At 45.3% G+C, this 15,752-nt stretch overlaps 1 protein-coding gene across 3 annotated transcripts in view; it reads left to right on the plus strand.

The window, feature by feature from the left end:
- The window catches only part of CHCHD6 (coiled-coil-helix-coiled-coil-helix domain containing 6), a 453,605-nt gene that overhangs the window by 181,358 nt on the left and 256,495 nt on the right, over positions 1 to 15,752 (plus strand). For all 3 annotated transcript variants that reach the window (XM_029601326.1, XM_029601327.1, XM_029601325.1), the window contains exon 5: positions 3,771 to 3,854. In XM_029601326.1, the coding sequence (XP_029457186.1) occupies positions 3,771 to 3,854 (84 nt within the window). The remainder of the gene's footprint in view (positions 1 to 3,770; positions 3,855 to 15,752) is intronic.

Here is a 15,752-nt window from a genome sequence, read left to right on the forward strand (position 1 = left end):
CGGGAGTTCAATAGATTCCATGCCGCATCGGATTTCCCCAAGTCTACCTTACTAATGGTTTATGGACTTTTCTTCCAGGAAGTTGTCTAAACCTTTTTATAAACCCAGCTACACTAACTGCTTTCACCACATCCTCTGGCAACAAATTTCAGAGTTTAATTATGCATTGAGTAAAAAAAAATCATGGGATAGGAGGCAGTGTCCTTTCGTGGATTACAAACTGGTTAAAAGACTCAGCATTGGGGGCATCAACTTCTAGGGGCACCTCAACTTTTAACTATTTTAGCAGTTGTTTGGCCTTCCTTCCAGCTTTTTTAATGCATGGAATACATCTGGTCTGGACTTCCAAGATGGTATTTTTAAACATTCATTTCTGATAAGAACATAAGATATGCCATACTGAGTCAGACCAAGGGTCTATCATGCCCAGTATCTTGTTTCCAACATGGTCAATCTAAGTCACAGGTACCTGGCAAGTACCCAAACATTAGATAGATTACAAGCTGCTATTGCTTATTAATTACCATTATAGCAGTTTATGGATTTATCCTCTAGGACAGAGCTTTCCAAACTTTTCATGTTGGTGACACACTTTTTAGACAAACATAATTTCGGGACACAGTAATTCAGTCTACTAGTAAACCAGAGGTTAAAGGTTAAAAGAACGAAACATATTTCGACAATTTATGTATGTTTCCTTAAATATATACATAAATAAAATGTTTCACGACACAACCTCTCTCATGAAAACCTTAAATTTATATTAAAAATATATATTCCAAGATTCATGTTGTTGTTATAATTTATGAGAAACAATAATAAACAAATTGTCTGTCCCCCACACACTCATCTCTCTCCTCCCCCCAGCACATGTCTGGCCCCCACACACTCATATCTCTCCCCCTCAAGCACATGTCTGTCCCCCCAGCACGTTTGCCCCCCACACACTCATATCTCTCCCCCTCAAGCACATGTCTGTCCCCCACACACTCATATCTCTCCCCCTCAAGCACATGTCTGTCCCCCCAGCACATTTGCCCCCCACTCACTCATCTCTCTCCCCCCAGCACATGTCTGGCCCCCACACTCATGTACCTCGTCTTTTTGATTGTTGCCAGTTAAGTGCTTCACTCCCTTCCATGATCACCAGACACTGCTGCTTGCAGTCAGTACTCCTCATGGCCAGGCCTCATCGGCAGCAGCAGCCAATGCAAGGATGGCTGGGCTGTTCCACCCACCAAGCCCCCCAAAAAACGCAATTGACAGCAAAAATCACCCAATAATAAGCAACCCATAAACTTATTAAAAAAGTGAATCTCTAGGAAAAAAAAAAGCCCAAACTTGCATCACAGTTGACCGGGCTTGCGCGACACACCTGCACACTGCAGGCGACACACTAACGTGTCCCGACACACAGTTTGGAAAGCTCTGCTCTAGGAACTTATCCAAACCTTTTTTAAACCAGTTGCACTAACTGCTGTAACCACATCCTCTGGCAATGAATTCCAGAGCTTAACTATACCCTGAGTAAAAAAGAATTTTCTTCGATTTGTTTTAAATGAGCTACTTGCTAACTTCATGGAGTGCCTCCTGGTCCTCCTATTATCTGAGAGAGTAAATAACTGATTTACATTAATTTGTTTATGATTTTGTAGACTTCTATTGTATCCCCCTCAGTCATCTCTTCTCCAAAGTGAACAGTCCTAATTTCTTTAGCCTTTCCTCATAGGGCAGCCATCTATGCCCCTTATTATTTTGGTTGCCCTTCTCTGCACTTTCTCCAGTGCAGCTATATCCTTTTTGGGATGTGATGACCAGAACTACATACAGTATTCTTGTCCTTTGCAGCTACTCCTTTGTTTTTCCTAACCTTTTTTTATTTTATTTTATCATAATCTCCATTTTGAATGTTAAATGCTATCACTGTAGGTTTCCTTAGCGTCCTCTCTCCAGTTATCAAGTCAAATTTGATCAAGTTAGGATGACTATTACCCAGTGGCCCTCTTTCACCAAATAGAGAGGCCGATACAGTAAAGTGCGGCCGCGGTTACCCTGCTTCTAACCCGCTTTCTACTCACAATTTGGCCGCGTTAGTCCAACCCGCGATTCACTATCCCTTTTAACCCATCCTTACAGCTTCTTTAAATCAACGGGAAAACCCTTTCCGCCCGCGGCATGTATATGAGATGTAAATGATCAGATTAGCTATTCCCTCCCATACAGTAACGTGCGCCCCGATTATCGCTTTTTTTAACCTGCAGTTTTGCCGCGTGTTTAACCTGCTAACTTACCGCCTACCCTTACCCCTGCGTTAGTGTGGAGCGTCAGGTCAGAGAGACGAAATTTCACGGGCAAACGACCCCCTCACCCCCCGGGACAAGAGCCAGGATCGGGCAACTTTCCCCCAGCCCCCGCTCACCTGCCCTGGTCGCGTCCATGGTGCCGGTCTCCCGTGCGGGCGCGCTGACAGCTCCGGAGCAGGAAGGAAGGACCTGTTTCCAAGCATAACCTAAACTCTTGCCTGCCCAACCTAAAATCCAACGCGCCGGGAAAGCCACTCTTCAGATCGCGACTAATCCCATCCCCCAGCCCCCGCTCACTTGCCCTGGCCTTGTCCATGGGTGCCGGTCTCCGGGGCAGCCCCAGTCCTCTCTCCCATCCTCCCGGGGGCAGCCGGTGGCGAGAGCAGCCCGGGGCGGATCGCGAGGCGGCTTCCAGCAGCCCCCGCCGGCGAGGGTGCATGAACGCACGCCGTGACCTGAGCGCTCGGCTGGACGTCCGAGGTCTCGGCGTGCGCCCATTCACCATCGCCGGCGAGGGCTGCTGGAAGCCGCCTCGCGATCCGCCCCGGGCTGCTCTCACTCTCGCCGCTGGCTGCTCCCAGGAGGATGGGAGGGAGGACTGGGGCTGCTCTTTACTTAAAGGCAGATAGGCTATTTTAGCATTTATTACAACCTCTCTAGCAGAATGCCCTAACATGAAATAGGCAAAGAATGGGGGGGGGGGGAGGGTGGGAGGAAAGATGCAAAATATTTGAATAGTTTAAGCACAGGTTGGTCTGCTCACTCGTACGTGTATTTGTTTCAATTTAGGAGATATGGCATAAGTCAGAAGTTATACAGCATATTTATTTAAATTTATATACCGTAGTCAAAAGATATAATACCGATTTACATTCTAAAACAGTAAATTGCATTCTAAAACAAGATACATAAAAAATTAAACAAAATATTCAAAAAATATTCAAATCTGGATAGAAATTAATTTAAGAAAATTAAAATAGCAGCTGTGAACATACTATCACACGGTAACCTAGTCACTTCCTTGCCCTTCATAAATGCTGCCTCGAGATTAAGTAGCAAAATAGCAAACATTGAGTTCTAATAACCTGGAGTGCCTTAATGCTACTGTAATTTGATTTTCTTGGCTTTATTGATTAGTTCTGTTTGTCTTGGAGGTTGGCTTGTGCATTTCATTCCCTTTTGGCCTCTACAGTTGTGCTTGTCCTGGTTCTTTGCCTTGGTCTGCATGGACTGTTAGTCTGTGATAACTTTTATTAAATAAATAGAAAAACTATCTATGTATGTGGATGTACCTGAGATTTTGAGATACGGGTCTCTAGTTCGACGAGGCTTGGTATAGTCCACCCCAAAGGTTGTGAGAACTGGTGTGTGTCTTGCAGTCAGCAAGAATGCAGATTTTTTCTAGTGTAGCATGGCTAGTAGAACTCTGGGCATGTGCATTCATGAGGAATATGTTCTTCCTTGTAGGTCAAGGAGCTGGAATGCAAAGAGGCAGAACTGAAGCGCCTGGATGCCTTCCATAAGGAGCAGTTGGCACGCATCGAGAAGAAGGTAAGGGTTGTGTTAGCTTTTTCTAGCAGCACTTTTCACTAGTGCCCCTTGGGGCCATATGAATCAAGACAGCCATGGGAGCACTATGCTGTAATCTGTTCTCATCAGTCTCAGTATGCAGTTCATCCTCTTCTTACTGCCACCTTCTCAAATACATCAAATTAAGTAGTTCCACGATATTAACTGTTCAATAATTCAGGCTTGAAATATAATTGCTTTATAATTAGACTCTTTTTAATACGGTTTATCGAATGTAACTAACATTAATTTACTTTACTGGAGGACTCTATTGAAAATTATGTTGCTTTTCAGGTTAATATGTTAGCATAAAATTTATTGTATAATTAAACTTTTTAAACTAGGCACTAGTGTTGGTGTCTCTTATTATCTAAGAGTTGCGTCACTTGCATGTTTGATGTGAGTCTAGCAGTTTTTGGAGAGCTAAACGTGGTGTGCAGTGACACTTGGAATTTCTGCATTTGCAGGAGCTTTTTGACAACTTGTTTTCGTTTTCTGTAGTTAAAAATATACTGTGGGGAAAGATCTCCTGTAGTTAAATAATTTATTTGTCATTACCCGACAGTACTGGTAACTGCATTATTTGGAGGCAGGGGCATGCCACTCAATCCAGCAGATTGGCTAAATATCTCTTGGTTCTGTTGTAAATAAAGCTGTATATGATGTGGATAGATGTATAGTACATCACTTAAATTAAGTCTTTATATTGTACATCTTAAAAGCAGATGTAAATAAATCTGTGCGTTACCTGGAAAGATGCAAGCCTCCTATGTTGCTCTTTGCCTGTATAGTTTGAATATGTGAAAGGAAAACAAGACTTATGCTTAATCACTTGATTATGTTTTACTTCTTGTAAAAGCCTAAATTCAGGGTCAGGTACTGGTTGAATGTAGATGAGCACCTTGTTCCAAGAGAGATCTACTGTATATTTTCAAAATACTGAATGTATTCTGCCATTGTATGCTGTCCTTGTTTCAGATTCATGATTCCAGTTTCAGACAGTTGTACCCTAACAGGTTCCCCGAAGGCTCAGAGCAAAACACTCTTCCATATTGTTCTTGAGGAAGCTTTATTGCCCCAAAAGAGGTGTGGCACATTTTAAGACATCCTTAGTAATTAAACTGATCACTAGGCCACCTTATTAGCCTTGGTTCCATACGTGTAGGGCTGCAGGAGGAACAAATAAGTGGCATTAGTTCACAAACCCTCTAAATATTTCTTGGGTCCCATCAAATTTATCTGGGCATGGAATACAGAGTTTCCAGCCAAGAGGCAGCTTCCATGCCTATCAGTGTGGTTCTCTGCAGAGAGTTCAACTATTACCGAAGTTGGAGTTGACCCTGCATCCTCTCAACAATTATATTTGTCTTTTCCCACATCTGAGTGGTCTCCATCTCTGAGTGGTACTGGTACAGGACATAGGCGACCAATGACTAAAGGAGCTAATAAGCAAGCATTTCATAAAGTATTGCGAGAGATCAGCCAGTGGCATTTTTAAAAACACTGACTATGGGGCAAAAAGGCAACCATTCTCTCTTGTCCTGATTTTTGACAAACCAGTGTTAAAAGGCGGTACGTTTAGGGGGATAACCTTCCCAGGGGAAGGTGGGTGAGAGAACATTGGGCCATAGAGACCCTTTGCTCTTGGGGCAGGGGTAGGAAAATAGGGGCTTGTAACCTCTTACTTTCTGTCCACGAGGGAGAGAGGTGGAAAATTGGGACATGGGGACCCCTTTCAGTTCGGGGGTTGAGGGAAGGAATCTGGGCTCATAGGCCCCTTTACTTTCAGTACTGGGAGAGGGTACAGGCCCCTTCATTCTGTGTGCTGGGGGTGAGGGTAGCTGGAGGGTTTTCACTTCAGGCCAGTTAGCACGGGAGATTTGTGGCAGTGGCTAGCTTTTACATAGCATTGGTTTCTGTATGTGTTAGTACCGTGGCCACATTAATGTGGCAAAAATGTATTGTGCAGAGTAAAACTGACCTTACAGTGCATGTTAAATTTTTACTGACATTGTTTTTTGCCACAGCTTCGATTGCCTAGGCCCCATAATGTCTAAAATGATTAATGTAACAGGTGGCAGTGTGTTTCAGCTATGTACTGCCTCCTTGTCATAAGCTAGCCATGTTATTGACTGTGATTTAAAGAGACATTATCACCTTGTCTTGGAGCCTGAAATAACCTTTGTGAGGAGTGGAATTTCTTCAGAACATGACACTCAGTTTTCTGTTTGTTTACCATTATGTCACTTGTAATAGACACTGCCAGTTACTGGCAGGTCCATTTCTTCCACTTTCTGGGGCTGACAATGTTAGCAGCTTTATTTTTAATTTAATACATGGAAGAACAACCCAAGTATGCAGTTTTATGCAATTGCAACATCTCTGCTCAGATGATGATCACACTTCATATTTGTCACGGAGCTACATTAGGTGAAAATGTAACTAGAAAATAAAGACCCTTTCACAAGCCTGCACTACTTTTATTTAAGTATATTCTTGCAGTGTCATTTTGGCTTTCTTCTGTCAGGAAGAAAAAAGATTTAAAGAGACACAGCTGCCATTGTACAAACTGCCCACAAAAATGGGGGTAACTCACCTAATGACACTACCTGACCCGCATTAACTATATCTTTTCTTTTCTTTTTTTCTTTGTTTTTGTTAAATTAAAAACATGCCAACACTGGTCACTCATGTGTGATCGACCTATACCCACTCCTCACAATAAAAAATTTTTAAGAGAGGAAAATGATGTTTCATAAAATTTATTCAAGGTACCATTCAGGTTAAACCTCGTTATTTTTTTAATCATGAACACCACCGTCCACCCTATATGAAATTTATTATTTTGAATATCAAAAAGCTTTTTTATAAATTATATTTATGAATTAATCCAATATTGTGAAAAGTCCATCCTAAATATGAGGTGTGAATCTCTTAGATAAAAAATAATTTGCCATTGATCATCCTGAATAGTTCCAGTAACAATTCACTGCCAACATCTTCATTTATTTCCAAGTCCAGCTTCTGCTTTTTGGGTTGGCTGCAGAGGCAGTGTTCAGAACTGTGAAATTCGGTACCTTTGGAGGGGAAAAGGGTAAAAAACCTGACTTTTTCCATCATAGTTTGAGTCTCTCCAAATTTCTTTAAAAGAATAGCGGGCATTTCTGATTTGGAAGGGTACAGGTTTGATGTGCTATTAAATGTACTGCATGGTAGTTTTAAGGGGGGGGGGGGGGGATTTTTATGGTTATGTATATGGTTACATAGTAAACTTTTAATTGTTTTAATTGTAAACCGCTCTAGCCAGATCTGGAATCTGTTGTGCGGTATATAAGAAACAATAAATAAATAAAATAAAGCTTCTGGCTGGTGGGAAGAGAATCCTAGTCTTCTCAGGACAAGCAGAATGGTAGTCCTCACATATGGGTGACATCATCAGATGGAGCCTGGCACGAAAAACTTCTGTCAAAGTTTCTAGAAACTTTGATTAGCACACTGAGTATGCCCAGCATCCCACTATTTGCAGGGCTATGCAGGGTCCCCCTTCAGTCTCTTTCTTTCTGAGGTGCTATTGCCTTGTGGTTTGTGGAGCTCTGCTCTGTTTTTTCAGAGTTTCTTCTGCTTTTTGCGGTTTTTTTCTTCGCATCTGCACCAGGGTCCCTCTTCCCTAGTCCCCCTAGTTAATAGGGCGACGTGGTAAGTTTTGTCTTCTTTCTTTGTGGTTGGTTATGGGGGTTTTTTGGAGTCTGTATCCGCCCGCCACTGACCACTGGCCGGCCCGAAGCATGGCTTCCTTTGGGTTTTGTCGGTGCCTCCAGTGAACGCGGACCATGTCTCTGACTGATACACATGAAGTTTGTATTCTTTGCCTGGGGGCATCGCACGGTGTCCAGGGTTGCTGGTTCTATGACCAGATAACCCTGAAAGGTAATTGGGCGCATTTGAATAAAATGGAGAAACTTTTTGGCTCCAGGAAATTGGGGCTGTCCAAGCCGGCATCCGGTGCGTTGACGCTGCAGAGTTGAGGGGAGCCCTTAGACACCAAACCATTGATGTCTACCCTCAACCAGGTCTCCCTCCTGAGAGGTGCGCCGGGGATCAACCGCTTTCGGTGTTGTCACCTTTCAGGATGTCAGATTCCTTGCCCTCCTCGGTGCCTGGGAAAGACTGAGCTGAGCACTTCAGGGGATCAAGGAAGCACTGTTGCCGGTCACCATCGGTGCATGGTACCGGTTCCAGGAAGGCACCGACATTGACTGTGTTGCCCCTGAAGCAGCTCCACGGAGATGAGATTACATCCTTGATTAAGTCCGGGAGTCCGAGGTGCTCCCCACCGATGCCCATGTCAGTGCCAGGCACCGATCCCCCCCCTCATTTTGAGGGTGATCCGGTTCGCACCTGCTCCTCCTCCACCCGCCTTATCCACGGCGACCTTCGAGGAGGAGCTGGATCGTAGGGTTCAGTTGGTGGTGCTCTGAGCCCTCAAGGTTATCGAACCACCAGCCCCATCGGTGCCACCACCAACACCAATGCTGGAGCCTACTCCCTCAATCCTAGCACCACTGATGGAGCACCTCTATTTCCTGCTAGGTGTCCTCCTTATGCAGCTGGTGCCCAGGGGCCCTTCGATGCCCTGGCAATACCCATTGCCAATTCCTCCGAGCAAGGAGGGTCAGCCCTTCCAGGGCCAACAGGGCCTCTGGCTTCTCGGCTGCCACTCCCGCTTCTGGATCCTAGGGGCTGTCGATGCCATTGGGGCCCAAGGGCAGTGAGCACGGGTCCCCCACTGACCTCACCTGGGGATTTCAGTGAGGAGGAGGCACTGTATGACCCCTGGGATGGGGGGGACGGGACTTCCGAGGCCTCCAACAAGGATGTCCTCTTGGAACCATCCCCTGCAGAGGAACAGTGCCGGTCTCCACCAGAGGACTTAACCTTTGCCAGGTTTGTCCACTCCGTGGCAGAGTCCATTCCCTTCCAGCTCTTGATGGAAGAGGATGCCAGACAACACATGCTGGAGGTGCTCCAGTTTGTGGATGCACCAAAAGAGTTGGTAGCTATTCCCATGCATGAGATTTTCAAAGAGTTGCTCCTGTGCATCTGGGAACATCCTGTCTCTATATCACCGGTAAACAGGAAAGCTGATGCTGTCTACCTTGTACAGAAGTCCCTGGGTTTTGAACGGCATTGGCTTCCCCACCAGTCGGTGGTAGTGGAGTCTGCCTTCAAGAAGTTCAAACGCTCTTGGACTCGTGCTTCTGTACCCCCGGGTTGGGAGCATAGGGAATGGGAAGCTCTGGGTAGGAAGGTGTATCAGGGGGCAATGTTAATAGCCCATATCATCTCCTACCAGCTATATATGGCTCAACATTCCCGGAACCTCTGGAAACAGGTTCAGGAGTTGGCGGAATGCTCCCTCAGCAGCAGGATGCATTCCTGCGCTGTTCCAGCAAGTTTTCAAATACGGTAAGCATGAGGTATGTTTCCACTTACGATGTCTTGAGACATCAGCTTGTGTGGCCGCAGCGAGCATCGGAGCCCGCAGGATGGCCTGTCTCAGAGCTTCGGATTTTTGCCCGGAGGCCCAGGAGAAGCTGGTGGACCTCCGTTTTATGGGGATAACCTTTTTGGGGAAAAGGTCTGAGATGCTGTGGCTCAGCTAAAGGATCATCATGAGACCCTTCAGCATCTTTTGGCTAGGGCTTCAGACACCTCCTCCTCGGCCAGAAGGTCGACGAGACAAGGGGCCCGAAGGTCTTTTTACTTCCAGAGGAAGTATTAGCCTTAGGTTTCCCACGGACGTTTTCAGCGTGTGTCCTCTAGAGGCCTCTATAAGCAGCAGCAGGTCCCTAGTGCATCAGCTGAGCCCCACTATGGGCTTTTGACTGGGAGTGAGGGAGCACAAGCCCAGTCATCATGCCCTCAGCACCAGACCCTCCAGTAGGAGGCCATCTTTATTTATTTATTTATTTGTTTGTTTGTTTGTTTAAAGGATTTATATACCGGAAGTTCCTGTATAATATACATATCATCCCGGTTTACAAGGAACAAGCACTATCGCTTCATTTAGCGGTTTACATTGAACAGATTAATCAAGTTAACAAATTAGTATATATTGCTAAACAGTTAATAAACAACATGCGAGTTAATAAATAAATAAATGGTTATATGATTATCAACATGATTATATGTATATATGATTATATATAAATAAGTAACATGATTATATGATTAAGTACAATTCAATAATGATCTCTTCGGGAAGTTATATGCTAGGGGCTGGGGAAAGAACGAATTAATGTGAAAATGTCTTTCGTCCTGCTCTTAACTCTAAGGGAATGCTTGTTTGAACAACCAAGTCTTAAGTTTCTTTTTAAATGTAGCGTGGCAAGGTTCAAGGCGAAGGTCTGGAGGTAGCGAGTTCCAGAGTGAAGGGCCCGCTGTGGATAGAGCGCGTTTCCTCAGGGAGGATTTCGCCGGTTGGGTGATTAGTCTGTTCTGATACGCACTTCTAGTCGGTTTCACGGATGTGTGTAGCTGAATTTGAAACGTTAAGTTGAGAGGAGCGATGTTATATAAGGCCTTGTGTATCATCATTATGGACTTGAATTGGATCCTGTATTTAATCGGAAGCCAGTGGAGATGATGAAGGATTGGGGTGATATGATCTCTTTTTTTGGCGTTTGAGAGAATTCTTGCCGAGGCATTCAAGACCATCTGAAGTGGTTTGGTGGTGCATGCTGGTAGGCCTAAGAGGAGAGAGTTACAGTAGTCCAGTTTCGGGAGTATGATGGCTTGTAGCACCATGCGAAAGTCTCTGTATTGAAGGAGTGGCTTTAGTTTCTTTAAGGTTTATAGTTTAAAGAAACATTATTTTGTTGTGTTATTAACGAATTTGTTGAGACTGAATCCGCTGTCTATGATGACCCCCAGGTCTTTTACTTGTTGCGAGGTGGAGTGCACGGAGGTATCCGGACGTTGGCTAACGATAGGAGGTGTGGGTGGGAAGTAGTTTTCCAGTGCTATAATAAGGATTTCGGTTTTGTTTGTGTTTAAGACCAGGTTGAGGCTGGTGAGTAGGTTGTTGATAGCTGAAAGGCAATTATTCCAGTATGACATGGGCGTTGTGTAGTGAGTCTTCTATGTCATCCGCATATAGGAAGTGTATTAGCTTGAGGTTGGTGAGTAAGTGGACAGAGCGGGAGAAGATATATATTGAAAAGAGTCGGAGAGAGGGATGATCCTTGTGGTATCCCCCTCTTGGATTCGATCGCGTGAGACTCTTTGTTATTTATCTTGACCTTGTATGATCTGTTCTCCAAAAACGATTTGAACCAGTTGAAGGCTGCTCCTGTGATGCCAATGTCCGTCAGGCGTGCAGGAGGCACAGGTGGTTTACGGTATCAAACGCTGATGAGAGATCCAGAAGTGCGAGGAGGCAAGGTTGGCCTTTTTCCAGATTAAAGATAATAGTGTCTGATAGTGTGGCTAATAGCGATTCGGTATTCCTAGTCTTACGAAAACCAAATTGGTTTGAGGTGAGGATGTTGTTTTCGTCAAGGAATTCTGTAAGTTGTTTAACAACTTTCTCCATAATTTTGGCTATCATAGGAAGGTTTGCTATGGGTCTGAAGTTAGCTGGGTCTGAGGTGGGAAGGTTGGGTTTTTTGAGGAGCGGTTTGAGCATGGCTAACTTGAGTTGGTTAGGGACTTAGCCTTGGGTGAGAGAGCAGTTAATGATGTCTGCAACAGGTTTGGCTATGATGTTGGTGATCAGACTCAGTATGTTTGAAGGAATATGGTCTGATGGATGAGAGGATGGTTTTATCTTCTTGAGGATATTCTCTATTTCTAATGTGGATGTGGGCTCAAAGGTGTCGAGCACTGCTGGGGTTGTGTTGGGTTGTTGAGCGTTTGAGTGCGATGGTTGTTGGGCGGTTGAAAGCGATGATTGTTGGACGGTTGAGTGCGATGATTGTTGATCTGTTGAGTGCGATGATTGTTGAACGGTTGAGTGCGATGATTGTTGAACGGTTGAGTGTGATGATTGGGAGCTGTGGTTGATTACGTAGTTTGGATGTGTAGATGATCCCTTGAAGGGGGGCTAGGAGTGAGGTGATTTTATTGTCAAAGAAGTCTGCTAGTTCGTTCGCTTTGTTGAGAGCTTGTTCGTCTGGAATGGTAGGCGCCGGGGGTTTGGTGAGGGTTGAAACATAGGAGAAAAGAGCTCTTGAATCAAAAATGAGGTGGTGGATTTTTTTGGAGAAGAATTCTTTCTTGGTTTGTTGATGTTGTTTCTGTATGAGTTGAGGCACGATTTGTAGACAAGGAAGGTGGTTGAAGATGGATTTTTTCGCCAATTTTCTTCCTTGCATCTCAGTTCATGTTTACGTTTTTTCAGCTCCGGAGTGAACCAAGGTTTCCTGTTGTCTTTGTTTGGATTGATATGTTTAGTCGTCATGGGGCATATTTGATCTGCAACCTTTTTAGTGATGTTGGTCCATGATGAAGTTGCTGAGTTGGCGTTGGAGAGGTCAAGGTGCACTAGTTCCTTGGCCAGGTGTTCGCTGAGTTGGTCTCCAGAGCACTGTTTCCTGACGGATATAGTTATTGATTGTGTGGATTGCGGAGGAAGCTCTTTTATCTTTAACAACCGATGATATGATTCGGTGGTCTGTCCACGGTACCGGGAAGGCAAGTTGGGATAGTGTGGTTGAGATTCCCTCGTTTATGAAGATAAGGTCTAACGTATGACCTGCTTTGTGGGTTGGTTCTGTCACAATTGTCTGAAACCCATATTGCTGAGAGAGGAGCGAAGGGTTTTACAGTTTGGTAGAATGAGGTTGGACATCTACGTGAAGGTTAAAATCTCCCATGAGGATGGTCGGTTTCTGGAGTTTAGGTGTTTTGCTGTTAGTTCTATGATTGTGGATGGGTCTGCTTCCAGTATTCCGGGAGGGGCATAAATTAATCCGATCGTCAGATGTTTCGAATTGAATAGCGCAAATTCGATATTTGCTTGGTTATTAGAAGCCTGCAATGCCAGACCTAGCGTTTTTTTTGGCTGCGAGGAGAAGTCCACCTCCTCTTTTTTGGGGTCTGGGTATAGAGAGAAGATCGTATGCCTGGATGGGAAGCTGATTTATTAGAGCAGTGTCGGTGGGTTTTAACCAGGTTTCTGTGATGGCACAGATGTCAGGTTTTGCATCGGATAGGAAGTCATTGAGAATATGACTTTTCTTGGAGATGGATTGTGCGTTAACAAGAGTGAGAGAGAAGAGAGCCAGTCCAAGAAATTGGGTGACCGGTGTCAGCAGGATGGGCCTGAGCCTCTGTTGACGGTAGTAATGGGGGGGAGTGGGGGACTTAGGTGCTCTCCACTTGTTGTGGATGATGGGAATTGTGAGGGGGTACATGTTAAAGCAGGGGTCAGGAACCTTTTTGGCTGAGAGAGCCATAAACGCCACATATTTTAAAATGTAATTCCATGAGAGCCATACAATATGTTTAAAACTAAATACAAGTAAATTGTGTGCATTTTATGTAAGATCACACTTTTAAAGTACAATAAGTCTCTGAAAATATTACACCAGGCCTTAAGACACCAATACATCTCCTATTAGGAAAACGGACCAAGTCAGGCTGCTATAGAGTCCTACACAGAAACTACACGCCAGCAGAAAACCTCACCTGAATCACGTGCTGTCCCTCACCTAACATAGAATAAAGAGACCAAACGCCATACCAGAAGCATGCAGACAAAAACTGAATGGAAACTGCAACAAGCCAGAGTCTCTGTATGCAGTGTACAAGAAAAAAGAAACTCACCACACTCCTTATAAAACAAATCAGAATATAAAATCATCAGCAGTAAAACTGTACCTAACAAAAGAACATATTTCGAAACAGCTGATGAGTGGAATATCCAATAATTAAAAACTCATATAAAACATTCCAGATACCAACAAATATTTCAAAATAGCAGACACAAAGATCCAGTAATGAAAAATAATAAGGATACAAAATTTTTTTGCTCTGCCATACCTGGGAACGTTTGATATCCAGGTGTCCTGAGATTGTTCTGAATTAGCAGGAGGTGGGGTGGTTGCTTGGAACTTTCTCCTCTCTCAGTCACATACCAGCGCTCTCTCTCACACTGGCTCTCAATGACACACCTATACACACATGCTCTCAGTCACTCACATATACAAATGTTTTTTCTCTCTCACTTATATAGGCTCTTAATTACACATTTACACACATGCTGTCTATCTTTTCACGCTTACACACACACAGGCTTTCAATCACATAAATACATGCTGTCTTTTTCTCTCACACACAGACTCTCATTCACATGCTTACAAACATGTCCTCTCTTTCTCTCATTTACACACAGGCTCTCAATCACATACTCACATGCTCCCTCACCTAAATCAGCTCTCAATCACACACAGACACACATGGTCTCTCTCTCTCATTTAAACACAGGCTCTCAATCACATACTCACATGCTCCCTCACCTAAATCAGCTCTCAATCACACAGACACACATGGTCTCTCTCTCTCATTTAAACACAGGCTCTCAATCACATACTCACATGCTCCATCACCTAAACCAGCTCTCAATCAGACACAGACACACATGATCTCTCTCTTACTTATACACACAGGCTCTTAATCATACATACACATGATCTCTCTCACACACAAAGGATCTCAATCATACACACATACTCTTTCAAACAAACAGGTTTTCAATTACAAACTTACACATACAGGTTCCCAATGGTAAACTTACATTCATGCTCTCTCTCTCACAGGCAGGATCTCAATCACAGACATACTCTCTTTCACATATACAGGCTCTCAATCATTCACATACATGCAATCTCACTCACACACATACACACACAGGATCTCACAGACACATGCTTGCTCGCTCATTCACTCTCTCTCTCCCCCTCCCCCGGGAACTCGCGGCAGCAGCAGCCACCTCCCAACGCTAACCTCCTTCATTTTCAGCCCTCGCGGAGGCGAAGGCGGAGTCCCATCGGCCGCGGTTGAAGATTTTCATTTTCCTCCGAGCCGCGCTGCAGTCTTCTTCCCGCGCAGGCACCCGATGCTCTCCACTTCCTCTTCCGGGCCGCGGGAAGAAGAGAGCACCGGCGTGCTCTCTTCTTCCCGCGGCCCGGAAGAGGAAGTGGAGAGCATCGGGTGCCTGCGCGGGAAGACCCGCGCAGGCACCCGATGACTCCAGCGCTGGCACCCGGCTGACACCCGATGACTCCCGCGCAGGCACCCGGATGACTCCAGTCGGCGTGCTCTCTTCTCCTCCCCCCCGCGGCCCGGAAGAGGAAGTGGTGAGCATCGGGTGCCTGCGCGGAAGAAGAGACCACGCTAGTGTGGTCTCTTCTTCCCGCGCAGGCACCCGATGCTCTCCACTTCCTCTTCCGGGCCGCGGGGGGGGGGGGGGGGGGAGGAGAAGAGAGCACGCCGGTGCCGCTGACTCCAGCTGTCCTGCCGCGTTCCGCCCGGGCTGACAGCATTTTAAGCCCGGGCGGCGGAGGACCGGGGAGCAGCTGGGTCAGCGGGGAACCGCGAAGTATGGCGACACGTGTCTGCGAGCCAGATGCAGCCCTCAAAAGAGCCATATCTGGCTCGCGAGCCATGGGTTCCCGACCCCTGTGTTAAAGGATAGAGATGGCTGAAGTCAGATGTCAGTAGGAATTGTTGGGGTTTCTTGTTAGGTGCAGGTGGTGGCCTGTTTGGTGATATCCTAATGGAGGTGAGAGTTAAGGCGTTTAGTGTTTAGTTTCCCCTGTGAAAACTAGTCAAGTGTGTGTGCCCTCAGCGTGGGGAAGAATGATGAAGGGCCTGTTG

This window comes from Rhinatrema bivittatum, chromosome 4 (assembly GCF_901001135.1).
Source record: "Rhinatrema bivittatum chromosome 4, aRhiBiv1.1, whole genome shotgun sequence".
NCBI lineage: Eukaryota > Metazoa > Chordata > Amphibia > Gymnophiona > Rhinatrematidae > Rhinatrema > Rhinatrema bivittatum.